Genomic DNA, 19,534 nt, shown 5'->3' on the forward strand with positions numbered 1-19,534 from the left:
TTTTTTTGGTATTCACAATACACAGATGACAGATTGAAGACTCAAGTCTCCATGGGAGCTCAAGGACGGCTGTGAGAATTTGTGTATTGTTCATGAAGTCATAACTCTGCAGATGTGAGTGAGGTGAAAAAGGAGGTGACCATTGTGTTGATGAATTCCGTTTCCCTCAGCGTCTGACGAGCCAAGTGCGGCTCGACCCCTGTCTTCATCCTGATCTCACCAAATGGCATATAAATAACACCTCATTGTATTTAACTTATTCTGTATTATGATAACACATAAATGGCTCTTGATGTGACATTTGTTGGTCTAAATTGAGTGTTTCTCGTGTTACCTTAAGGTGTAAATATCATGGAGACAATAAGCTCTAATATGGCAGTTTGTGATATAGAAATTCCACTGATGGAAGTTGGAGTGAACTTGTGTAATAAATTCAGTTTTGTCACATACATGACAGAGGTTATGTCACTTACGTAACATAAACAAACCAATTATTCTTATCCAGAAGCCTTCATTTTGTGCGTGCATGGATGATATTAAATTACACAAAACAACAACCCATGAAATCAGTACCGAGGGCTGAAAATTTGTACGTTTCGGTGGAAAACTGACCATCCAAAAGAAAAATAGATTGATAAGGAATTTTTTCATTTTAATTTTACTGACTGCAGTAAAAAGACACATTTTTAATAATCACTATCACCTAATTTAAGTTTATAACGGGGCTAGTCTACTGCTATTGTTATCTGCTATTACTTACATGACAAATTAAAATCAATTTCTGTATATTTAAAAATTCAGCAGAATTTTTATCACCATTCAAGCCAATGACAGAACAAAAAAATTAAGGTTTAAATTAAGGTGTAAGGTTTAAGTTTCTTCAGGATGACTACCAGAGGTATCAAGAGTATGCCTATCATGCCATCTCTTTTCAGAAACATTTTAAAAGGTGACTTAAAATTAAATGAAAGGAAATGAGATTGCTGAGCAGAGAACGAGAAGAGAGACTGAAGATTCTCATACAATGAGAGCAGCTTCCTTGTTATCAGACCGTTCCTATCTTCAGCCTTTATTTGCGGTGAGGTGTTATTAGCAGCATAGCAGCGCTGTCCCACCTCATCACATCATCTGTCAGATGATCATCAGCTGCCGTAGCGGCACGGGAGGACGGTCTTTGTGCTGCTTATCTGCCTCAGAGACACAGGCTGGAAGGAGGACACTACAAAAGAAAAGTGACATACTGTAGTTTGCTTCTCAGGTATGACTGTGTGAAGGTGAGTATTTCAGTGCCTCTTGCTAATCTTGTGAAGAGATTTGTTTCCCTAAACTCCAAGTCTGCTCAATCGTTGCTTTGCAGAATAATCCTATACTGTATCTAAAACACAGTATATGAAAACACAGATATAGCGATTGTTAGAATTTTTAACTATCCAGCAGCATGTGAAATAGCACCAACTGAACCTGTTACATTATTATACTCATTACATAAATAATAAATATCATAAAAGACGCTCGTGTTCAGAATGACTCCAGCTTTCACAGATCATTTAATCTACATTTACCACTTGATTACTTTGCATATTTTCCTATTTTATATTATGTATTTGGTGATCACTCTGGTGATATTGTGAAAATTTCATTCTGCAATGAATTAATTTATCTACTTGTCATCTGCTCCGTTTTTTATCCCACACCTGACACTGTTGCTTTTCTCTCTGTGCTATAGAGATCCTTTGTCGTCAAAACGTATTAAATCCCAGTTTTCAGTCACACCCTGACGCTGTCATGAACGTAGACACTGTATTTGAAGAATCAATCATATAGACACCATATTTGGGTCACAAATACTCACCATTTCATCAAATGTGTTTTAATCCACGTTTAAAAACAATCTCAAACGAATGTCCTGTGAAAGTTATTTTAACCTAAACCTGTAACCTAAACCTGCACTGCCTAACTGTTTCAGGAGAATGCTCAGCAAATTTATAAACTCCATTTAATTATTTGTGACGAATAATTTTAACTTCAGCAGTGACAAGTGTTTGTGCTAATAAGAGGAAAAGGAAGACAGAAAATAAGTGGAGACACACTACCACATTGTTGGTTTTGGTCTTTTAATTTTTTTAATTATTGTATATATAAATAATAAAATATCCACAGCTAGTGCAGCACAATTAATCACAATGTAATCTCCATAATGATTTTGGCTTCCCACAATCAAATAAACCTAATTGAGGAATATTGATGTTGAAGCAAAACATTTCAAAGCAAATCAAGTGCTCCCTTACACCACTGCATGACCACAGCTGCTCCATGGACCACACTGCCTGCAAACATTAGTATTCTGGATGCATTCATGACAAGTGATATTACATTTAAAAGTACTTCTCTTGTATACTTAGGAGATAGGAGGAGCTGAAGGTGACAAGCTCATTCCTCGAAGCAGATCGTCATCCATTGTTTGGAAGTACTGTGTTTCGGATTTTGAGCAAATTTTAAACAAGAACAGATTATATTCAAAGAGCGCTTTAGAGTTGTGTCAAAACAACACAAGTACCTCACTCAGCCACTTGAAAATACACAATAAAGTGCTGCGTGATGCCAAAAAATCAGCCATCTTCGTAACAGCAACCCTTTACTGTACTTCAGTCACACAAACTGAAATCACATTACACTCACAGTCCAAGTGAAGACCTGTACACACAGCAGCAAAGCTTTTCTACAGAAGCCTACATTGATGTGTTCTATTGTATTTTCTTTCTGTGTTAGCATATTTATTTTTCATTACCCTAAATTTTGAACACAAATTTGTTTAGTTCAAGTTCAAAAGTTTGAGTGTCACATCCATCATGCAGGTATGATGATTGGAATGAAAGACTGCTTTTTTTCTGGGACACGACTGAATTAAGGCCATTTAGATCTGCAGAGAATGGAGCTGGAATGTTGCGTGATGTGACAGTGAAAGCAGTACCTCACTGATTTAACTTAGGGTTTACGGTCTGTCTTGAATTCACTGAGTACCGATGAAAATGGATGAGCAGTTTTATTTTGAGGCAATTTGAATATTAGGAGGAATGCAACACAACAGGGATGTGAAAGTGGTAAAACAAAAGTTTGTTATATTTGATTTTGAGTGCAGTTAAGTACTTTTCACTAAATAAATGTGTTGCTAAATAAAAAAATATAAGAATTTATTTTCCCCAGACAAAGTACTTGGAGTTGTTCTGTCACTGGTGTGGGGAATTACATTTTGCAGGCATCAGCAGTCTGAGCCCAAAGTAGCTGAAAGCCTATAACATTACATTTGATCTGCAGGGTTAAGGCAGAACAAGCACTATGCTCAAGTTCCTCTTCTTCTTTTTTTATACCAGCTTCAGTGTTGTTAAGGCAAAGGAAATTAGACTACCTGGGAAGAAAATAAAAAACACCATCAGTTCCATTTTAAGAAGAGGATAATATCTCCACTGAGGAGGTTAATGATCCTTTCCGATTGTTTGTCTCGTATTTTGATTACAGAAAAAAAGCACTTGACAGATTTCAGTGAAACTTGGTGGGAGGATTAGGTATGAGCTGGAGAAGAATTTATTACATTTTAGAGGCAATGTAAATAAAGGGTATGAGTCAGGCATGTATTCCGCATTTTCAAACATTGCTATTCCTTTATATTATTTTATTTTAGTTTACTTTATTTTAATTTAGGTTTATCTTCCTCAATTACACTGACAAAACTACAATTTACACTGGGTGGAAGAATTTGCAGTGTCCCAAAAAAGAAATCAGCGACTTTTAATAAAATCCAGATTGTAGGATGGGACCATGATTTGCTTCTTTTTAACAGCAGTCACTTCAAACTTATGCAATAGATGCAAATTAAAATAAGAAAACTCGTAGGTAAAACAGTTTGGAGGGAATATTTTGCCTTAATGCGTTACATCTTTGTATAATTTTGATCATTAAGTGAGCAACTAGTCTTAGCATCGCACCATTTTTTACAAAAAATGAAGTTTGTTTTTTTTACCTCACTGATATTTGCAGTGATTTGGTGATATTTTATTATGCACAGATATATGTTGTTATGTAGGTTCTAAGGGTACTCAAGTTTTTCTTTACATAGGGATTAGAGTGTTATAATTTGTCATATTTCAGTCCGGACCTGATTGTAAAATAAAATCCAAATCACAAAATGTGATATTGGCTCAATATTAACAGCATCATGAATAAGTAATGATGATGATAATGAGATAGTCTTCATCTTATTTTACAAAGTCCACAAAGACCTTCTTATTCTTGTTTAATTTTCTTCAGGCAATGAGAACCCTAATCACATCAAAATACACTTGGGCCCATTGCAGTCATGTCTCGATGGAGTCCTCAAATGAATTTGCAGCTCCCAACCTTGCCAACATGGAAAGCAGATTGAGTTTTTTCCATGTCTTGGTTGGACATTGTTGAAGTCTTTGTATTTAAACCTTGATACAGTAGCTACAATCATCCTCCTCCATCATTCACTGCAGTGCATCTCCAGCTCTTTATTTGGTATCATTTTTCTTCATACTCTGTTTGTTTGTCCCACACCGAGGAGCAGTAATTCACCTCTGGTACCTTTTCTCTAGCTGCAAGCAACATAACGGCTCTGTTCGTTCCGGTTACTGATGCTTCTTGAGTCAGTATTATAGCACCTTGTGGTATGTGCACCTTGAATTTTCCTCCATCTAGCAGTACTTCAAAGATGTCTCTTTGAATTTGAAGTCAAATTTGTGCTGAACTCTGTTACCGTTTGGTAAAATCGGTCAATAGAACTGAATGAGACACTCATTATGACTGTCAGGTTCAAGGTTGAATTCAAACCTGGGTTCTTCCTGTCCGAGGCTTCCCTGTTTTATCCACTGTGATACTTGGTGACCCTGTGTCTAACTTAAACACAATATGATTATATTGGTATGTGTTTAATAATGACTGGTTATAATATGAGTGATAGAAATGTGCATTATGCTGTACTGAGGAGAACATAATATGAAAGGTGCCAGGACTTTATTCTCCCCTGTTTTTCCTAATTTCGAGCTGACCTTTGTGTCAACCTTTTATAAGACGCCCAGCTTTTAGGAAATATGACACGAAACTTTTATCATTCTTAATATGGATGACTAGGTGAAGAGTCATTTACATATTACTGGCGTTATTACCAATTCACAGATAAAGGCCAAGTAACATTAGTCATTCTAAAGTGAGGAGGCTATGAACTGGTTGTCCTCACTGTCTGGTCACATACTTGTGTCTCATACATCACAGTCAGTCCTTAATGTCTGAATTTGCCTCCTTTAAATTGTGAAGAGAACACATTCCTTTTTAAGACTGATTTACCTGAAATGGAGGAGAAGGTCGGTTTTGAGTAATGAATGAGGTACTTCTCCCAAAACTGATTTGTATTCATGCATAGCTAAATCACATAATCCCATTTGTCTTTGCTTTTTGGTTGTTATGTCAGGAGGAGATGAATTAATAAAATAGATGGGGAGAATAATCCGAAAGCTGTTTAGGTCAAAATTAGTTTCCCACGTCTTCTGCTTCTACCTTTGACTGATACCCATACATATGGAGTTCAGATGTGCTTTGGTTTGCCTGGCAAGGGAAGTCGTATCAGATAGCTATCTCTGTCTTTTATTTCTAGACAGGTTCACTTATCTACATGATCCCAGTTATATTTCTCTTTCAGGTCCAAAGCCTCTGGTCTGATCCGCTTGTCAACATGTTATGTGGGGTAAACGTGCTTGGCTTGCAGTAACTCTTCTTCTATGTTTGCACTTCTTACATTTGCAGAATTTATTAATTTGTTTGTTTTATAATCATAGAGGCGGAACTTGCTATTTCTTGTTTTACTCTGTTGTGTTGAAGATGCAGAAAATGATGTTACAAATTAGTTCACACATGTATTTTTGTTTTCATGGCTTATTGCCTGAGAAAAAATAAATTCAGCCAACAGTGCCATTGCTGATGTGTCCACCACTGCTCTAGACCAAAATACTCTTGCATGTAAAAATTCTTTTCAACATCATTGTCCCTGGGTGGTACACCACAGTGACTTTGGTGATATTCAGATATATCCTCACATCAACCTAAACTGTAAGACATTGCATTTAATACTAATTTGCAGAAATTAGTATTAAATGCAATGTATTATATTGTGGGGTAAATACACCACTTGTGTACTAAATCTGCTCTTTTTTATCATCTGAAATGTCACATGCTGTCTGAGAGCTTTTCATTTAAAACTTTAAATAAGCCTTTTCCTCATCTCAATTATGCCCTCATTATTTGTTATATGTCAGTTTCAAAGTTAGTCATTTGGCGTTCAAAATCTTATTAGCTGCTGTTGGTATTTGTAGATTTTGATAGAATGAGGCGAATTGGAGTGACATCCAACTCTTGAGGCTTTTCTTCTCATGACTGTGGTCATGCACCTGCACCTTTAAACAGATTAATCTGCTAAATTTGATCTGTGTGCACTTACACTTATGTTAAAGCCAGATGTAAATTGTGTTGCAGTTTTGCTTTAAAAAAAAAACTTTCATGTTAAGAAATGTTTGAAATTCTCAGGCAGTGACATTTCTTTTTATACTGTATTTAAACATCTGTTTCCTTTATCTTTCCACCACACTGCTATGAGCCCAGTGGTACAGTGTCAGCACTACTGGAAGTGCTGGTGGCTTGTCATATTAGAAAGTTGGTTCCAGCATTTTGTTACAGTAATTAGAGTTGAACAGGTGATGCTTAATCTCAGCCTTGTTATGGATCATATCTTCATGTTGTGTTCTAATTCTCTGTCTGGTGCTGAGGAGCCTCCTTGCTCCGTCACACTAATTAGATAGAGCGAGTCATCCCCCTTCTCGTTGTACCCAGAACTTTATTGGGAGGAGAATAGATAATGAGATGAGGAGGAGGAGGAGGAGGAGGGGGGGGGAGGAGGGGGAGGAGGAAGAGTGAGAAATTGGCAGGTTGACACGGTTGACAAGTGTTGCAAGGGGGCCTCACGTTTACAACTCTTTGTGTCAAAAGCCTTTGGAATACACTGAAGAACTTTAAGGATTGTCTGCCAACATCAGCAGCCATATATTCCCCCTTTGCTGCTTCGACATTTAGCCAAATTGAGCATGTTTATTTGAACTGAACAGATGTGTATTTTCTGTGATTCTTTGGTTTATTAGCTGCCATGTTGTCGGCTGATAAAGGACGTGTTTTATGTAATTGTAAAACTCTCTAAGAAATAATCTTTATTTATTATGAATAGGATAGAGGTTGACTTTCATTTCAGCTCTAATATGCAATTTGTTGTGTTTTCTAGCATCAAGAGCATATACATTTTATTATTTTAATGATTATGGCTCTTAATCGTTCGGGAGTCTGTCTCACTTCCTTTACTTCAAATTGTTCCACAGCTGTAAAATGCAGTGTGTGAAACGTTTCATTTTAGCTGTAGGCGCATCCGGTAATTAAAGGATTAACGTGGTAATCTAAATTGTATCTTGTCTTTTCCTTCCTCCATCCTCCCATTATTTCCTAAGATCCATTTCAAAGATTTAAGAATACCTTCATTCCAACTCTGTCTTTATTTCTTCTCCCTCCCGTGCCGACTGTGCGTTGTGTAATCAGCTTGCTTTCGGATAACCTTGTTTCCGGCTGAGCGTAAGGGAACAACAAATTCAGGAAGATGTGCGTGCCTTGGGTAGCAAAGACCACAACTGCGTCTGCCCCTCCTGACAGCTCAGCATGTCTTCAGTTCCTTTGAGGATTGCATGTATTTATTAAGTCAAAATGTGTTTAAATCTCTGTGACTCTTGAAAAACGTCATGCACTGAAACGGCAAAAAGGTGAAGCTTTAAAGAATCTGAAGCATTTAAATTGAACTTTTTCTGCAAGGCATTTTGAATCTAGCTCAAAAATAAGCAGACTTTATCGTGTTCCTCATGTCTGCACAAGCTTTACAGGCTCTGTGAATCCTCCTCTTGAGATGAATTCATTTTAAGGACTTATGTGCTAATTATTCTCCATCATGAACGGGATGTAGGGATTTTTTTTTGTGAGTTCATCCATCTGTTTTGTTTCTGGAGCGTAACAGTTTGATGTGTTTTCACAAAAATAGGTACACAGAAGAACTAAGTACTAGAATTTGTGTCGGTGGTCATCTGTTTTGTTTCCAGACTAGATCCCAACTACATACAACAATCATGTACTGAAGACGTGTTTTTTTTTGTTATTTTTGTTATTTTGTTTGATTTTAATAACCTAATGCTGTAATGTTAAATAGCCAAAATAAGCTTTACAAAGCAAAGATGTTATGAAAGCATGAAAGATTCCTCTTCCTCTGCCTAATGCGCTGTTTTGAAGACTAGAAAGTATTTTTAGACCCAAACAAGAGGACACAACATCTCTAACTAATAATGCAGCTCGATCTTTGCCATCCTCTGGAGTTGAATTATGTATTTCAAGTTCAAACGAAGCTCTTAATCTCTTTAGGAGATGCTGGTTCATACAAGACTGTGATCAAAAATTGTTTTATTTTTAAAAAGGCTAAATGCTCTCAAACTTAATTTTTAATGTGGTAACATTCGTAATAAAAATGGACATCAAATATGTAACTTTTGTTAAATATACAAGTTGGTGTCGACATTGAATATTGCAAATCAGGATCCAAAGTTCATTGGAGAGACTCAGCCAGTGATTGAACTGCTGCTATAGAAAACTGATTTGATTTTGAGAGGCTGTTTCAGCCATGAAACTGGATAGCCTCTGGAAGCATCTGGAGGTGAATGAGGACAAAGCATCAGCTGTGGTACTTCACAAGAGATGAATATGCAATTTGTAGACTCTCAGTCCACAAAGTTTTAATGATGCTTCTCAGAATAGGAACACGCTTTTGTTTAATTTCTACCCTATTCTGTCTAATTATATGTGTAGTTTACATGTGTTATGTGGAACATGAGGGGGACAAACTTTTCAAGTTTTTATACAACTCAATGTTACATGAGGTTGAATAAATCCATAAGATCTTTCCATATAATGTCTTAAATCAAAATCTGCTTTGATTCACCCCACAGTGAGGAAATTTTCATGAATCCAGAATCCTAGCTGTTCATCATGTTAACCTTCAGTTTCAGCCATCTATTCGCTACATGTACATCTGCACAGACAAAAATCTTCAGACACACGCAGCACTCATCACTTAATGCATTTTTCAAAATGAGAGCTTTCAGGATGACATAGAACTTAAAATGTTCTCAAAGCAAATGTGCCTTTCAAGATGGCATCATCTTGACAGGCAAGCAAAGGTGTCTGGGAGCGTCAGCGCTGGTGGCAAAGATAGACAGTAAAGAGTCACTTGCCTGCCCGCGCCCCCCTGCTGGTCTGTTGCTTCAAATAGACGACAAAAGAAAATCTATAAAGTTCAGAATAAGCAAAAGTGTAAGCTGATTTTCAAATGTGTCAGGCTCATTAATAGTGGTTCTGTGTATCTATTTACTCAAGTGCTCCAACCTTTTATCTTTAGTTTAACAACATTCAGAAAACCACATTTAATAATTCAAAGTGATGTCAGTTTGTTTAGAGATGATGTTGGCAGCTACTGACATCAACAATGTGACCTGAGTTCTGGGAGAGCATCCATCATTGAGATATTCTCGTCAGGGAACATTGTAGGCTGCATGGCATAAGTATTCTGAATTGATGTGTGTTCACAGATGTACAGCCCTGCATTAATGTACATGCTTAGCAGCCAATTTTCTATTCATTCTAAATTGGAGAACATTGTAATCATGTCACATGTGGCATGTGTGACGCTTTTGTACTTCTTCATCCCATCCTTCCAGGTCCCTCCCCTCCTTCTGCCCTCCATTCCCCATCTCCATCCTTTACCACTGATGTTGACATGAATGTTAAGTTTTGGGTTTCACTGGGTGCCACCTGTCCTCCATGTTTATTTAATGATTCTGTGCTGTTACAAGTGTATCTTCAGTGCCAATGATTTTCGGTTTTCCAGACCAACAGGCAAGGCCAGGTGTGTTGTGTAGAATATGAATTTGTTCGTTTTTGATCATTTTTGATAGACTTTCCATTGATAGAGAGAAAGGCTGTGTATGATCAACTTTTTTTTTTTTGCCTGTGTGCTTATATTTCTCTCAGCTTCTTTTTGCTTGCTTCAGCTCAGTGCACGTATGTACTGTGTGTGTGTGTGTATACTATACAGAATTGTGTGTGTTTAGCAGTGAATGAGTGTGTTAGGTTGAGAGAGTGCTTGGTGAGCTGTGGTTGCCTCATTGAAAAATGTATTGTGAATCTCAGACATGTGAAGGAGTAAATATTTGTCATCTTGGGAGAACCATGCATCAGTCAGCCGTGCTCTGGATTATGTATGAAGGTGGATGGAGGGTTTTTTGTTTGAGCTCATCCAGTTTCTTTCCCTGTGTTAATATCAGAAAGGTATTTCTGACCTATAAAGAACCAATGGTCTTATTTCCAGAATTCTAATTTTAATCATTTATTATTTAAAGTGTAGGGCTGGGTGATTAGAATTAAAAATATTATTGTGCTTAATTATTCATAAATTATCATTTATAAATCATATTTTTTTTACTTATTTTTGCTTTTTGTGCAAAAGCAATTGACACCACCATTGTGCATTGGAACAATTTTAAGAACGGAACAAGAGTATAATTGGCAACAAATAGAAATCCCTAGAAATCTCATGTTATGCTCTCGTCTGTTCATTATGTATGAGGGAGGAGGAGATGGTGCAAAAAAGGACAACACACTTCAACAGCTCCACAATCAACACAGGTGACACAGGATTACATGCATAGAAAAAAACTCCATCTTCCAATTTAGCATATCCAATTTTTTTATTGCAGATTTATGATAGATAATAACATATGCGTAAACAAAAACAATTTCTTCATGACTTTTCCAAGGCAACCACATTGCCAAACAAAAAAACTGTTAACACATTAAAATAAGGGCATATGGAAGGAAATATCAATGAAATGAAAAATTAACCTAAAAGAATAGCCAACAGTCTAACAAAAATGCCATCATTGGGGAGTAGAGCATTAGCTCTGCTGAACATTTTACAAATAATGCTTTTATTATCCAGTAGTCTTGGCAAACAACAATTTCAATATATATATATGAGCAACTGGAGGTTGAAGCTAATGCAATAAGCCTTATCTGGCTTCAAAATGATCGCCAGGTGATGCCCAAAACTATGACATTGCACTTAGATTTGGTCAAATGATATTAATTACCAGCACATGTATCATTTACAGAAAAGCTCCAGTGTCTTGTTTGAGTTCAGAGTGACAGTCAGCTCAAAAGTTACGAGTATGGTAGTAAAGCTTTGGGTCCGACCTGTCGGTCCTGTGGACCTTCAGCTCTGGATGTCGTGAGCCTAGCCTGGTAAATTTCTGGTCTTTATTAATGGTGGCTACATGAGTCATGTGTGTGCTTGTGTCAACCAAGGCGGTTTTGCATGCTTTTTCATTTTGATGGACTAATACTAAACGTGGCTACAATGTGACTTAAATCAAATTATTAATTACACTTCATGTATGCGCACATTTGGAAAAGTATTAATCAAATGTGAGAAAGATCACATCATGACATGTTTGAAGCTGTTTTGGCATTTTTTTTTGTTAATGTTAATTGCCAAACACTGTCAGTGTTTAAACTCATCCAAAACGGATCTCAGTCAAAAACCCAAGAGCTCTGAAGAAAAAGATCAACCAACAAAGTGGTTGTGACATATTTGATCTTGGCTTTGTTGTTAAGGCAGCTAAACATGAAATGGTTTAATATTATGGACAGTAATTTTAATTGAATTTCAGAGGACATTGTAAGGCACTGATGGCATCATAAAACACTTGTTATAGCTGCTGTTCATCACGCTAATGTAAATTATGCCCAGTGATTGCTCAATGATGCTTTCCTTTAGAGACATGACATTGTTAAAAAAATGTAATTGGCTCTAAAGGGCAAGCGATGTGTTGCTGGGGGCGAACACAAAGGAGGGTTATTTACTCTCCAGATACAGAATCTCACTGCTGACAACCTCACACTGAATTATTCTCAAAGAAGACATGAGTGAAATTAAAAATTGAATGTATTTAACAAATGGCAACATACTAAGTCAACAATATTTGTCACCCTGGCACAAGCTTGGCAGAGGGGGGACGAGTGTGAGTATTTCACAACAAGACTTAAAAAAGATATTTACTGCTGTAAAATGATACAGTTAGAGACATTAAAGTAAAAAATCACTATGAAATATTGAAGATGGATGGTAACAAAAGATATTTACAAAGCTGCAACACTTCTGAAAATCTAATCCTGTGTGCTTTTTAACTGCGTTTTGGATATAGTTACAGTGCTTACAGGAAAATAATGTTTTATTTTTAAATGTTTCTTTGGAGATATTTCTGACTGCATCACAAAAGCCTCATCATCTCCTCTCGCGGATGTGCCGGTCTCTGATTTGGGACTTGGGGCGGTCATTTGGGCAGATGAGACATGGGGTCAGCACACAGCAGGAAGTCTGCCCAGGACATCATGGCTCAGCACACTGACACCTGGTGCACTCTTGATGTTCTTATGCATAAGTGTGTGTGTGTGTGTGTGTGTGTATGTGTCTGTGTGTGTGTGTGTGTGTGTGTGTGCGTGCGTGCGTGCGTGCATGCGTGTGTGTGTGTGCGTGTGATGGGGGTTGTTTATGGGTTTTAGGCCACTTGAACAGTCTCTAGAGAAAAAAGCAGCTGCGGAAAAATATTTTTTTGTATCCTGTGATGTGTTTCTGAAAGAGTGAAATCTCCACTTTGGATTCTTTTTCATGAAAATGCACAGGGACAAAGACAGTTACATAATGTGCACTCGACCACAGCAACACATCCAGCTTGATGCATCAATTAAGTTATATTCATTGACCAAATGATAAACAAGAGAGCCATTTAGTGTGTGTGTGTGTGTGTGTGTGTGTGTGTGTGTGTGTGTGTGTGTGTGCGTGTGTGTGTGTGTGTGTGTGTGTGTGTGTGCGCACGCTAACTAATCTTGCACTGACTCAGATGCATTGAACAATTAATGGCAGCTTTAGCCAATTAGGTTCAGTTGATTCTAATGCAGCGCTTATGGTGTTGCTATATGTCTATTTGATCTGTGCACTGACCTGCAAGAAGTCTCTTAAGTGGTTGACACTCCCTGTGAGTGCATGCATGTGTCTACGTCGGTACACGTTGTCATTGAAATACATTGTTGTGACAATAATCTAAGCCAATTTACTACTCATCAGCCCTCCATTAAGGGTTGATATAAAGCAGTGCATGACTAGAATACCCTTCCATTAAACGACAATTTACTTCTCTAAAGAAATTACATGTTTAACCTCATTAACTTGAAGCACATGTACTAAAATGGAAGACTAACTCCCGCCCCTTGTGACACACACACAGAAGCGCGCACACTTACTAACACAAATTGGAAAAACATCATCAAAAGTTGAGAGTTCATGTTGTGCGCGACCTCTGCAAATGAGAAGCCAGCAGCAAGTTAACAACATCAGGAGCTCATCAAGCTAACAACTCGTCAGCGTCTCAGATGGCTTTGTTCCATCGCCGTTAAAGGATCATCCGTCGTCTACGAGATGATTAACCTGGCAGGTGTGAGTTGGATCTCACCCACCGTTTTTGTGATCCATCTCCCTCAGTCTTCTGGGCTGCGTAAGGTCAGAGCAGCCGCGTAATCGCTACAGTCACAAATCTGGCTCATTAGAAGAAGCTTAGGACCAGCACACTTTCAAACAACCTGACCTACTGGTCCCACACTGTTTATTAACAAAGTTTTAGCTCCTCGTTAGAGCAATTATACTCACTATTTATGATGAACTGTGGCCTGTCCTCAACACCATAAGAGAAGAAAATAAACTTGCATCCATTGCGAGTAATGTCAGGCGTTTTGAGTTGAATAGGGAGCTGCCATTTTAATGACATTCTCTCCTTCGCAAATGCGTTGCCATAAAAAATGTGCTTGGAAAATGGAGAAAAGGGGAAAGTGTCAGCAAGTGATCTATGTCGTTCATTGGACACAGAACATTTAGTTTTCATTAACAGTTAAACATGTACACGAAACAGTAATGGGGTTCGGTGGCAGTGGCATGCTTCAACATATCTCATCTGATAAATTAGCAACTCAGCACACAAGGGTAAGAGAAAATCAGGAGAAAAAGCAAGACATTAATATAATGTGTTGTGGGGGTGGAACTGACGGATAATGTCCTTATAACGATTGGTGTTTATGATGCAACGTAATATTATCCGTGACCCGGGCATCAACGGTCTGCAAGGATGAACTAAGGCTGGATAAAAGAGAGGAGAGAAAGGTCAGTGTGATTGTTGCCGTTTCAATATGTGAGATATGGGCTCCCATCCTGTCCTGCTGCCCAGGGAGTGACAGAGACGGCCGTTAATGCCCAGTCTGTCAGCCATATTGGATTGAGGACGATAAATTAATATTACGCTCCTCTTTAGGTGGGTTTCATTTTGGGATTTACAGGCCTATCCTGAGTGTCGGTGTAAAGAGGTTATGTCCGTCTTACAACTCTGTTCTATGTCCTCATGCTGTTTCTCTCACAAGGCTAATATGTTTAGAGAGAGAGAGAAGCTGTGTTCATAGCGGAAGGATGTGTGCACTATGGGCGCCATTGTGTCATTTGGTATTTGTGTTCAGCTTCTTCAGTGGGCGAGAAGTTTTCCTGTAAGTGATTGCATTGTCCCCCCGAAGGACAACCCTTGTGTTCATATATACTGTACATATGAACACACACACACACTATATATTTTTTTTTATTTTGCGTGTGTTTATTTTGCAGGAGATACCGGACAAATAAAACAGCATCCACCATATACTGGGGGTGATTGTAGTTGAATGGCTATCTAGCTGTCGGCTCATCTCTAACCTCTCATCTTGGCTTGTCTGTAGAGTTACAGTCCTGGTTAAAGAGCTGTATAACACAGGGTGAAGTGGTCATTGAAAGGTGATTTATGGCCACAGGTCTATCAGCGGCAATGTTAACGGGCTGTGATTAAGAGCTGGAGTAAAGACATAGAGTCCACGACCACTTAAACCCAGCCAAGAGCTCACAAGGCCAAGCTCTGTGTCTGCCAACTCTCCTCCATACAACCTTTCTCTCTCTTTCATTTTCGGTCTACCTCCTCTAGTCGTCAGTTATGGATGAGACACAATTCACCTAGGAAGTTCAATTTGTGCATCAGTTTCAGCATTTTTTTTAAATTCTATGTGTGTGTGCAATTATTCATCTCCCTGCTACCATGACAACTTGAAAATGTAAAACCATTCATGTTTTTATTTGACATCCCTCTAAAATCCCTGCCATTTTCATTCTCTCAAGGGTCTGAGCACGCCGCGACAGCTACTCTTCCTGCTGCCTTCTCCGACCTATTACCCCACTTCCTTGTGGAACCTGAAGACGAGTACATCGTAAAGAACAAGCCAGTGACGCTGACCTGCCGCTCCACTCCAGCCACACAGATCTACTTCAAGTGCAACGGCGAGTGGGTTCACCAGGACGACCATCTGATTGAGCAAACTGTGGACCCAGCCACAGGTACGTGCAAAATAATGCCGCCTGCTTCCAAATAAAAATAATCAACACATTAACAGCATTTGAATTCTGTTACAAACTTGTGACTTGTTGGACTACATGGATGCTTTATGTATGTCTGCATGCAAAAAGCCATGTTTGAATTTTCCAGTGATTAGCGTGCCCCTGTAGGCTCTTAGCTCATCATCCAGCCTTTCAGGCTGTCAAGCCTGTCAGGCTCATAATAATCACATTGGTTTCAGCATCAGAAAACATCTTGATCACCTTGGAAACCTGTTTGTTTATTTCTTTGTTGAGCTACAATTGCCTGCCTCCACCATCAGTGTCACAAACATGTATGACATTGATGTGTGATTCAGCAGTGCTCAATGAATTCAAACCACCCTTTTGCAGCCTGACAACTGATTGTTGATGAGACCAGTGGAAATTACATGTTTTTCTCGGCACCAGGAACACACATTAGTGAATGATCTAATTTGAAATGACGAAGGCATAAATACATATCACGCCATGCATATGTTAAAAAAAAAGACATAGGGAAGGTGTTTAGAACAGGACAGTGAAATTCAACTAGGAAAGTATCAATTCAAATGCACACCTTGCCCCTTTGTTTAAGATAAAGAGCTCATTGTGCTAACATTTATCCATCTGGTGCTCAGCATTTGGAATTAACATGCAGCTGCTCACCAGGCAACTGGAATAAATAGTGTAGAAAAATTTGGGTAGCTGACAATTCCGCTTACACCTTCATAGGTGAGGAACCCTGATCTATTTTGTGAATGAACACAGAGTCAAGTATCTGTTGAATACACTTGAAAGAATGGTGTTACATCTTGTTGTGGCTCACACACAGTATTCTGTTGTTAGATTTATTATACTTCTTATATTAGGAATTGTTTTAGACTCACACTCTTAAAAATAATAACAATAAAAGATATGAGTTCCACCAATGCTAGTAAGAAAATGTTAATTTATAATGTAATTCTAACAGTTTTTACCTGCATATCGTAGTTGTCAACATGGGTAAAGCAAGGGGTACCAGTATTAACAATCCTTCTCAGAGGATTTATCCAGTGACATTTTTACCATTTGGGGCACCATCCCAGATACATATGCATGATGTGGAAATGAAAATGAATGCAACGACAATTACAATAGACACTGTCTTGTGTGATATGAGATTAATTATTCAAGCTACTGCTATCCAAAGCATTTTGAGGGGCATGTGTCCACGTACCCTCACTCATCTGATTCCACGGGCTGCTTTCCTGCTTAAACACTCATGACTAATATCTGATCCGTGTCACATGGGAGGGAAGAAATCTGAATTGAATTGAATTGCTTTGAATTATAGACACACACACACACACACACATATATATATATATATATATATACATATATATATATATATATATATATATATATATATATACACACACACACACACACACACACACACACACATACAGTAATCCCTCGCTTGTTTGTGCTTTCACTACATCGCAGATTTTTAGTACGTAGTCACATGATGCTATTGGCTGACAGCATCCGGAAGGGCGCTTCATAAATGTTTTAATTACCGTAAATAACAAAATAAACAGTTTGTCGCTATATCGCAAAATTGTATTTTTCATGGGTGGCCCTGGAATGCATTAACCATGAGTAAAGAGGGTTTACTGTGTGTATATATATATATATATATATATATATATATATATATATATATATATATACATATATATATATATATATATATATATATATATATGTATGTATATATATGTATATATGTATATACTGTATATATATCACCAAGACTATTCACATCAAGACTGATCAGATGATATCTCATTACATTTAGGAGTGGATCCAGATCAGTTTGATATGTTTTTCACTTTGTTTAGGACTAAAGGATAGGGTTTTTCCAATATCTTTATTTAGGCACATGAACTGCTCAAGGGATTACTGTGAAACTTGGTTGAAAGGTTGGGCATGTGCCATGAAAGAAAACTGACTAAAAAAAGATACATATACAAGAAAATAATTTCTGTAACTTCCTTTCATTTCATATTGGGCTTTCTCTAGCATTTTTAGTAGTTACACACAAAATGCTTGACAGGCGGTCATGAAACTTTGTGAGAGACGACACTGTTAAAGTTTGGACTGGATTCGGATTAGAGTGAAAACTTTTTTTCTAACCTAACATATACCTTAGTGCATCCATTTTGATACAGCTTGTTTTATTGGAATGTAGATTACAGTTTAATTAAAACTATTAGTGTTGGCAGAGCCATTTGGTCCATTACATGGTCTTTGTGGGGTTTTTTTTTGTTTTTTGCACTATGCAGTGAGGAATTAAGGAGTTGGAATGGATATGAATTGCGTTTTGTTAACAGTAACTTTTGTCAAGAACATGATGTGCTCCATAAACTGTGATGGGGTTTATGAGAACATCACATTGCCAAAACGGTGCTCTGCCAACATTTAATGATGATGGACCATTTGCCATGTGGTTATATTAGCCATTACAATCAACATTTATTTGTCTATGAAACAAATCTGTCATCCCAGAGCGTCTCAAACCGCTGCAGCAGCGAAGGGGCTACATCTTTAGAAACTCTGTAAAGTTCCAAGGCCTTGAATGATGCATATGTGGTGCTATGCAGCTCTGAAGGACACGTGATTGTCTGGAGGTGTAGCTGCTCCAAGGCACCTACATCGATCTCTCAAACACCAGGTGCTGTTTAATGTCAGCGCTGCCCAGAGGAGGTTACTGATGGCAGCCTCTAATATCCCTATTCCTGAAAAAACATATGAGGCACACACACTCAACTGCACTAAAGGTCTATGTGCCCTGATGTGTGTGTGTGTGTGTGTGCGTGTGCGTGTGCGTGTGTGTGTGTTTGTTATAGGAACATACTGTATGTCTGTTTACTTAAGCACACTGTGGGGACTTGTCTTTCTTAGGACACAGGTCCCCCATAAAGTAGTCTTTATAATGCATTTTGATACAATGTCCCCAAAGCCGATAGAAGTAGATGTGATTTCATGTGTTTACATGTCCACTACAGACGTGTCAGGTTGTCCTCGCACTATCATGGTCACTCCTGACTCTGAGTCGTAGCAGTTGCCAAGCAACCCGGACTTATGTCACATCAGAAGCTTCTTGGTATCGACATTGTGTCTTCAAGAGGATGAATTGAAGTTCACAAAAATTGATTGATAAAATATACCTGTGAACAAATATATCTCGTCTTTGTGACCAGCTAATAACAGCCAAAAAAGCATGTGAGATTTATCCATGATTTTAGTGACTGTAGTGTTCAAACTGACAAAGATTTCCATCCAACATCCTTGGTAATTGTGAAAATAAAAGATGAGTTGCTATTAATTCTGACAATAATAAAACAGATTGGCATAAAAGCAGATCAGATTGGATATGCATATTAATCTGGTGTTATCTGTTCAGGATGATGATTTCTTTTTCTTTCCATGTTTGATGGTTAAGTGACTTCAACAATGCAGCATGCAGGTATTTGATCAAACATAAAGCCACATGTCTCATATCTCAAAATGTCATTGCTAAATTTTGCTACATCACAGTTATAATCTTCCAGAAATGCAATCATTTTGTAGGATTGGCCTCTAGGTTATTGCTGCTTTTGTAAGAAATTTGTTTTAGTTAAGAAGGAAAACTATTCTGCAAGCCCTGTAGGGTTTTTTAGTTTGCCTGATTGTTGTTAAAATTGTTTCACAAACCCTGGAGTTGCAGAATTATCTTTGTAATCATCAGAAAAATAAGTCATGCCAAAATAAAAGCAGAGTAGTGTTTGCTTGTATTTGATCTTTTAATTAATCAAGTAAATAAACAAAAAAGGC

The 19,534-nt window shown here is 37.8% G+C and overlaps 1 protein-coding gene across 1 annotated transcript in view; it reads left to right on the forward strand.

The window, feature by feature from the left end:
- unc5a (unc-5 netrin receptor A) overlaps positions 1–19,534 on the forward strand; it is a 133,198-nt gene that overhangs the window by 54,939 nt on the left and 58,725 nt on the right. Inside the window, exon 2 of the mRNA XM_068326235.1 lies at positions 15,440–15,655. Within this exon, the coding sequence (XP_068182336.1) occupies positions 15,440–15,655 (216 nt within the window). The remainder of the gene's footprint in view (positions 1–15,439; positions 15,656–19,534) is intronic.

The sequence above is a fragment of the Antennarius striatus genome, chromosome 10, assembly GCF_040054535.1.
Source record: "Antennarius striatus isolate MH-2024 chromosome 10, ASM4005453v1, whole genome shotgun sequence".
Classification (NCBI taxonomy): domain Eukaryota; kingdom Metazoa; phylum Chordata; class Actinopteri; order Lophiiformes; family Antennariidae; genus Antennarius; species Antennarius striatus.